Raw genomic sequence first — 7493 nt, 5'->3', positions numbered from 1 at the left:
CGAGCCGCGCCGGCCACATTTGCATAGCCCCGCCCCATCGACAGGGAGATTTGCATAGCGCTGCCGGGCTCGCTCGTCATTGGCGGGTGCTCTGGGCTAGTTTGCATAGCCTCGCCTCTGCCGGGAAGAGGGGCGGGACGGAGGTGAAGGGGCTGGGAGGGGTGGGAACTGGGGAGACTGGGAGGGCGAGGTTGGGGGGCTTGGGGGGCTGGGAGGGGGTTCCGGCGGGGAGGACGCGGTTGGATGCGGATGGAGGTGAAGTTTGGGGCGTCCCGGGGATGCTGTGCCCGGGCTGAGAGGGGTCCTGGGCGCAGGTTCAGGGCCAGGTGCTGGTTTTGGCCAGTGCCAGATCCCCACCTTGGTTTCGGGACAAACCCCCAGTGGTCCCCTCAGCCACAGGGTTTAGGGGGACGGTCCCCCCGAGCTCATGGTCACCGAGGACTCGGCGAAACCACAGCCTAAAAAAAACCCCTTGTGGGCTCAGCCCCCACGGCAGGTCCGAAAGGAAACACCCAATGTGCTGGGGGGGCTGCTGCCCCCCTGCCTGCCCCCGAGCCGCGAGCAAGGTCCCCCTGCAGCGAGCAGCCCTGCGTGGGTGCTGCCACCGAACCGCGGTGACATAACCCGGTGAGGAAGTGCTGGGGACACCAAGCGGAACCTCCGCAGGCAGCTCGCACGCTGCCTGGTGCAGACCCCAACACCGCTGTGTCCCCCCACCCGGCACAGGAAGAAGGAGGGGGGGACAGGGACACCCGGGACAATCCAGCGCTGTGATTTCCTGGCTCCATCCACACTCCCAGCGCTGGGAAGGTGGCAGAAACCTGCTCTGCATCAGGGCATCTTGGGCGGGGACTGGAGGGTGCAGGTGTTTGGGCAGCCTGTGGTTTGGAACCCCTGAGGATGGGCTTTGCAGGGCGAAGGGACAGATGCTGCTCTGGCACAGACCCACAGACAGGTTGGGTCTGATGGAGGGGAATAGCACAGTGGAGCTGGGAGTCGGTGTTTCAGTCGGAGGGTGCAGAGGAGCTGAGCTCAGAAGATGCTTTTTCTGCAGGAGAGGGAGCAGAAGCCAAGCTGGAGGGATGCTGATGTGCCCTGGCTCTGTGTCCCAGTCCAAACCTGGCCCCAAAATCAGCCCTGGAGAAGGCACTGCCCAATTCACACCCACCTCCTGTCCTTGTGTGACCTCTGCCTCGGTGAGGGTAAAGCCACGGTGCAGCCACAGGGGTGACCAAGCCCACTGCACCCTGCCCCAGCTCCCCCGAGCCCAGAGTCTGCCAGGCATCCCCCGGGCAGGTGCCGTGTGCCGGGGGGTGGCCGTGCAGGGGGTCCCGCTGCCTCTGTCTGTCCAGGAGCTGCTCAGTGTGGGGCTCCTGTGGGCAGCACCCGTGTTTACAGCAGCGAGGGGGAACTGATGCAATTCCCAAGGTCCCTAGACATGAGCGGAGCTGCGCAGGCAGCAGGTGGGGAGGGGGTTACCAAGGGCTCGCTGGAAACCAGCTCCCACGCCAGCCCCGTGGCAGGGACACATCATTCCACCCCGGCCGTGCTGGGGGTCCGATCCTGGCCCCAGCCCCAGGGGTATTGGGAAGAGGAGCTGGATAAGGACTCCAGATAAGGTGTTGGGTGCTGGCTGTGCTGGCAGAAGGAACATGACATCTTTCTTAGATCTGCTTCTTCTAAGGCTTATGATTTATGGAGGGCTTCAGAGAGCAATTAGCAGACTGTTAATTAGCCTGGCTCATAATCTTAATTGATCCTGAAGAGGAGGGAGAGCAAAAGTGCAAGAGCATCGTCAGAGCAGCGTCAGAGCAGCGTCCCAGCAGCCATGGATGGTGTGTTCAGATGCCCCATCCTGCCCTGGGCTGGGGTCTGGGGACACGCAGGGTGGTCCTTTGCCTGCCAGGGTGTGGGACCCCACTACCCCATCCCCCTGCCTTTGCCTCGGGCTGCCCAGGGGCCCAGCCTGGCCAAGAGCCACTTCCAACCATGGCATCAGAACCCCCTCTTTGGGTAGGGGACTGACTGCACCCCTTGGGTCAGGGGGTGCCCAAGCTGGGGGGTCTGCCTGGCTGCTCCCTGTAAGCTCCAGGTCAGCAGCTTGAAAAGCTTTGAGCTCCCTCTTGAGGTCCTTCTTGCCTCAGAATTCTGGGGTCTGGGGGAGCCGGAGCTGCTTGGTGCCCCCGGCTGAGCCCCACAGAGCTCTGCACCCCGAGTTACAGCCCATAGCGGATGCCCGACCCCTGTCACCCTCCTGGCCACACCGAAGGGGCACAGACACCATCACCCCAAGTTTGGGGGACTTCGGGACAAGCAGCTGTGACAAGGGCCCCGGGGACAGACATTCCCCCCCCCAAGCCAAAAATGCGAAGGGGGCTGGAAACAAGCCAGGAGCCAGACCCGTGCTGCCTGCCAAGCCCAACACACCAGCTTTCAAAATAGCCCATGTCCCGCGCAGCTCCGGCTGGGGCAGAGGGTGCCAGCGGGAACCACCCACGCGGGACGGGAAGGCCGGCAGCAGCGCGGCGGGCAGCCCTTCCCCGCCAGACGGAAAGGTCATCCCATCCGGATCCCACAGCCGGGCCTGGGCACGGGCCCAGGCGCTGATGACACCAGGCTGGAGGAGTCATCGTCGCACCCGGTTCCCTGGCCCGGCTCTGGCAGGGTGCCCGGGACGCGCATGGAAAGGCCCGACCCTGATGTCCCCTTCTCTCGTGTGCAGGGGTAAGTTGCTCCTCTGGGGGGGCTGAGGGTTTAAGTGGGGAAACCCTGCCTCAGTTTCCCCACTGCTCCCAAGGTGACAGGTGACCGGTAGAGTGAATTTTGCCAATTTAACCCTCCTCAAATCCTCTCCAGTTCCCAGGGGAGAACCATTGGCAGGGTGGATCCCAAGGGAAAAGGCACTTTTGCTTCCCAGGATATTTATAAGACATGGGAAACTGGTGCTGGCCCCGAGGGCCATCGGCTGACAGCAGGGCAGCACCTCAGGGGTCCGTTCTCAGCCTTGTGGGACTGAGAACATTTTGGGTGCTGGCTCCTGACCCGGGGAGGATGCTCCCGTGGCAGGTGGAGGCCAAACGTGCCTCTCCCCGGGGGGAAGCAGGATGAGGCCACCACGGTGTCCCCTTCTCACCACCCTCATCCCCGCTAGCCCCACGCCGGGGATGATCCCAGGGTATTCCCAGTAGAGGGAAAGCCGGGGCTGGCCCCGGGAACGGGGAACGGCGGGATGCGCCGCCCGGAGCAGCTCCAGCGCCCGCCCGTCCGCCAGAGCCCGGACGGAGCCCCCCGGCCCCGCTCCCTCCATCCACCCCCCCCAAACTCCCCCTGAGGCTCCCGCGGCCCCGTCGGGGGGAGGGTGCGGGGCGGAGCCGCTCTGCGCTGCCTGGATCGCGGGGGGGGGGGTCTGCCCGGGGGAGCCGCTCGGCTGCACCCCCCGCGGCGAGGGGCCGTGCCGGGAGGCAGGACCGGGCCCGCCCCGGCCCGGCCGCGGAGCGGGGAGGGAGGGAGGGAGGCGGGTGCCCGGCGGGGCCGCAGCTCTGCCGCCCGAGCAGCGCTCCCGGCCCGGGCTGGCTCCTGCTCCCGGTGCCTGCCCGAGACCCCGCAGCGGGACCACCGGGCGGGGAGCGCGTTAAACTTTGGGGCGCGGAGGTGTCTGCCGGCCCGGTGACCCCACCCCCCACCCCCCCGGTCCCGGTGCCTCCCCCCGGTTGCCGGTCCCGGCCCCGCCATGCCCTCCTCCTACCCGCAGCGGGCCCTGACGGTTCTGCTGCTCTTCGGCACGCTGGCCGCCGCCATGGCCCTGCTGGCCTCCAGCCTCATCTTCCAGCTGCCGTCGGGGCGGGTCGGGGCCGGGGCCGGTCGAGGGGCGCTACCGGAGCCGGCGGCCGCCGTCCTGCTGCCGGTGTCGGCCGTGCTGGCCGCGCTCTGCCTGGTGCTCAACGTGAGCTGCCTCCTGCTCTGCCTCCTCCACGGCTACTTCAGCACGGAGCTGTGCCGGGGACAGCCCGGGCCCGACCGGTGAGAGCCGCGGGGGAAACGGGGGTACCGGAGGGTTTGGGGAGCCCCGGGCGTGCAGGGGAGGCTCGGAGGGGTCCTGGGGTGGGTACCGGGGGGGGGCAGCAGGGGGAGCGGAGAGGAGGATGTGCAGGGGAGGGAGGGTGCTGGGGGTGCAGAAGGGGTTGGGGGAAGGAGGGATGCAAGGAGTGTGAGGGGTGCAGGGTAGTGCTGCCCCCCCCCCCCCCCGGACCTGTCCCCTCGGCCCGGGACAGGTTTGTAGCTGCTCAAACACCCGGCTGGCCTGGCACAGCCCGATTTCCCCCATAACATCCCTGTGGGACCCCATCTGTGCAGTAGGGACTCTCTCTGGGCTTGCAGGAGTGCAGGGAGGGGGCTGCCAGCCCAGCCCAGCTCCAGGGCCAGGGCAGGGAAGATGCCTTGGGCCTGGCCACGATGCCCACAGGCACCCGTGGGTGCAGCCAGAGAGCTCTGCTCTGCCATCACTGCCATGGTGATTGCACAGGGCACTGGCCCAGCACCCAAATGACCACAGGCCTGGGATCATTAACCATGGACATGTGTTGACTTAATCATTACCAGCACATTTACACCTGCAAAAACATTTCCAAAGCAATTCCCCTCTCCTTCCTGGCTGCACCTGGGCTGGTGGCTCCTCTGCCTGTGTCCAGCATCCAGCCCAGCTCCAGCTCAGCTCCTGGGTTAAAATAAACCAAACCCCAACCCCAGCTTGTGACCCATCAGATTTAAAAACATTGTCAGAAACATGTCTGTGCACAGAGTCCGAGCTCATGCGATGGTCCCAGTGAGACCATTTTGGGACCACTCTGTCTTAAGCAAGTCAAAACTCGTTTAAAGGAAATTAAGAGCGTTTCAACAGTTACTTTTGTCCCTAATTAGACAGACCCATCAATGCCTCGTGCTCTGCACAGAGCGGGATGGCTGGAGGCTCTCCAGCGAGCAGCACTGCCTCCCCTCCATGCAGAGCTGGCACTCAGCAGGCTCATTAACAGAGAGCAAAATACTCCTGCAAAGCACAGAATTCCTGTGGCAAACTCTGCCTTCTGTGGGAGCCGAGTTTGTGCTGGAAAACTGTCAGAGCAGAAGGCTCCCCATCAGCGGTGAATTTGTCTGAGATCCATGGATTTGGGCTGTAAAATGTTTGGTTAGGTTGTGAGGCTCGATTTTGGAATTCCAGGAGGTGAAGCAGGAGCTGCACTAATCAGGCAGCCGGATGCAAAGTCACAGGTAGAGAGATGGAGACACGGGACAGCCCGTGTCCCACCAGCAGCCACTCGCTCAAGGACTGAGAGGGCAGAACAGCCATGGCTGCTCGGCTGTGACCCCGCTGACACGGCGCAGGGAAGCTGTTCCCAGATGATCTGATTTCAAACAACAGTTCTGTGCCCCACTCCAGAGCCCTGGTGAAGAGAGAGGGTTTTGGCTTTACTGCAGGCGATCCGAGGCAGCGGGTGGGTTTGGAGCCTCCGCTTGGGATCTCAAGTGGATCACGTAGTCTGGCTGTGCCTCAGTTTCCCCAGCTGCAACCCGAGGGTCACACTTGTGTTTGGGAGGAATAGGGCAGGTTCTCAGGACACAAAGCTGCTGGCCTGGAGGCTGCCCCCAGGCAGGAGGTGCTGGCAGGACGCAGCCCCCTCCCCACGACGTGGGATGCCATTAGCCACTGTGTCCCCGTGGCCCAGCCGCCCGGGCCCCACCGGGTGCTGGTTTCATTAGGGACCCGCTCACGTCCCTGGGACCTTTCCCACGTTGGGCTGTCACACTGAATTACCGCTCCGCTGCTCAGCGCCGCGCTCAATAGCCCGAGCCAGCTCCAAACAAAGTCCTTCTCCCTCCTAATCCCCCCCAGCTCAGGTAATTAATAAAACAAAGCGGCTGCTCTTCCCGGCCGGCAGCGAGTCCAGGGTCTGTTAACGGCTCCCTGCACCGTCGGCAAGGGCCGAGGGGCCACAGCAAGCCTGGGAGGAGGAGAGGGGGCCAGGCTGTGCTGGGAGGGGGTGACTGCACCAGGGCACAGCCCCCCTGGCTGCTAAATCACCCCTCGCCAAGCCCCCTCCAGACAAAAGGCTTGCAATCCGAGCTGAGCACAGAAAACCAATCCCAAGGGTGCAGGGAGAACCTGGCCTGGCTTCATCCAACGCCAGCCCCCAGTTTGGTTCTTCTCTTGCTCTTCTGGCTTTGCCCAACGGGGTAAATCACCTGGAAAAAAGCCTCTGTCCCCATCTGTCTGTCCAGAGCCCCAGTGCCCAGCCCATTTCTGACACACAGGAGCCAGGCAGGGAGAGTCTGAGGTTTTCAGTGACCTGAAAATCTGTTCAGAGCGGGAGGGACACAGCCCAGAGCTGTGGGCAGCCTGGGGGAAAAGGCCAGTTCAGCGGAGGTCCCTGGGTGTGTGACCCGGCTCTGAACCACTTCTCTATGCAAAACCAGCCTTTCAGTTTCTCTGCAGGGGCCAGGGCTGGAAACAAGACAAGAGACTACACAGACCTGCCTTTCTCTCACCTGTTTCACAGGGCAGACTGGTTCCTCCTGGACAGCCGGACCGTTCGCCACGCTGCCATCGGCTTGTTCTGCTGCGGGGTCTCGGTCTACCTCACAGGCAAGTGCTCGTTTCCCCCCAGCACAGCCCCTGTGTTTTCAGCCCAGACCATACATCCTGCGCTGGTTCTTGAGCTGCAGTTTCTGCCTCAGCACCGGGTTTGTTTTGCAAATGTCTTTGCCAGCTCATTCCTGTAGCGTGAACTTTCTGTTCTCAGCGGTCAGCCCTCAGGAGGGCTCTTCTGGCCGGAGTTTTGCAGGTCTCGCACATGATTTTAGTCCTCCTGGTTCCTCAAGACCTTCTGCTCTCTCCTTCCCTTCCAGCTCTGGCCATCTACATGCTGCTGCTCTTTGAACTGGAGGCCGGCATCGCCAGCGCCTGTATCCTCTCCTCCGGCATCATCGTCCTGCTGATCACGGTGACGCACGCCCTGGTACGGGCTTCCCAGGCTTCGCGCCGCGGCTGCTCCGAGGCCTCTCACACCCTGTATGAGAACGACTCTGCCCAGCACGGCGAGTCCTCCGCCAGCGATCTCAACAACAAGAACGTGGCTGCGCCCCGGCCCAGACCCGAAATCCACCGGGAATTTTCCTTCCCTCCTTTCCTGGAGCGTAAATCCCAGCTGGGCTCTCCAGCCAGCAGCAACCTCACGTCCTCGGGTAGCCCCGGGCTGCGCTCCCAGAAGGAGAGCTACAACCTGCCCCGCACGCACAGGACGCTGTCGGCAGAGTCGGGGCTGCTGCAGGCACAGGGCAAACCCTGGAACGGCGTCACGCAGGAGATGAGGAACGTGCTGTCGCGCAAACCGGGGACCTCGGGCAAGGATTCGACCCTGGTGTGAGCAGCAGCCAGAGCTTCCCACAGCATCTCTTCCCAGGAGAGCTGCAGGCACCGGGGATGAGATTTGTGTCTCTGT

General features: G+C 63.5%; 1 protein-coding gene across 1 annotated transcript; it reads left to right on the top strand.

Annotated features, from left to right (window-relative positions):
• Positions 1 to 3730: 3730 nt before the first annotated feature.
• TMEM221 (transmembrane protein 221) lies at positions 3731 to 7418 on the top strand (the record flags this gene model as incomplete). Its single annotated transcript, XM_084276366.1, has 3 exons — positions 3731 to 4020; positions 6552 to 6637; positions 6901 to 7418. The coding sequence occupies 3 exons, from the start codon at positions 3731 to 3733 to the stop codon at positions 7416 to 7418; spliced, it is 894 nt and encodes a 297-aa protein (XP_084132492.1).
• Between the last annotated feature and the right edge of the window lie 75 nt (positions 7419 to 7493).

The sequence above is a fragment of the Gallinula chloropus genome (assembly GCF_964237585.1).
Source record: "Gallinula chloropus genome assembly, chromosome: 28".
NCBI classification, from domain to species: domain Eukaryota; kingdom Metazoa; phylum Chordata; class Aves; order Gruiformes; family Rallidae; genus Gallinula; species Gallinula chloropus.
Note: the sequence above shows the minus strand (reverse complement) of the source record. Positions and strands in the feature narration are given on the sequence as shown.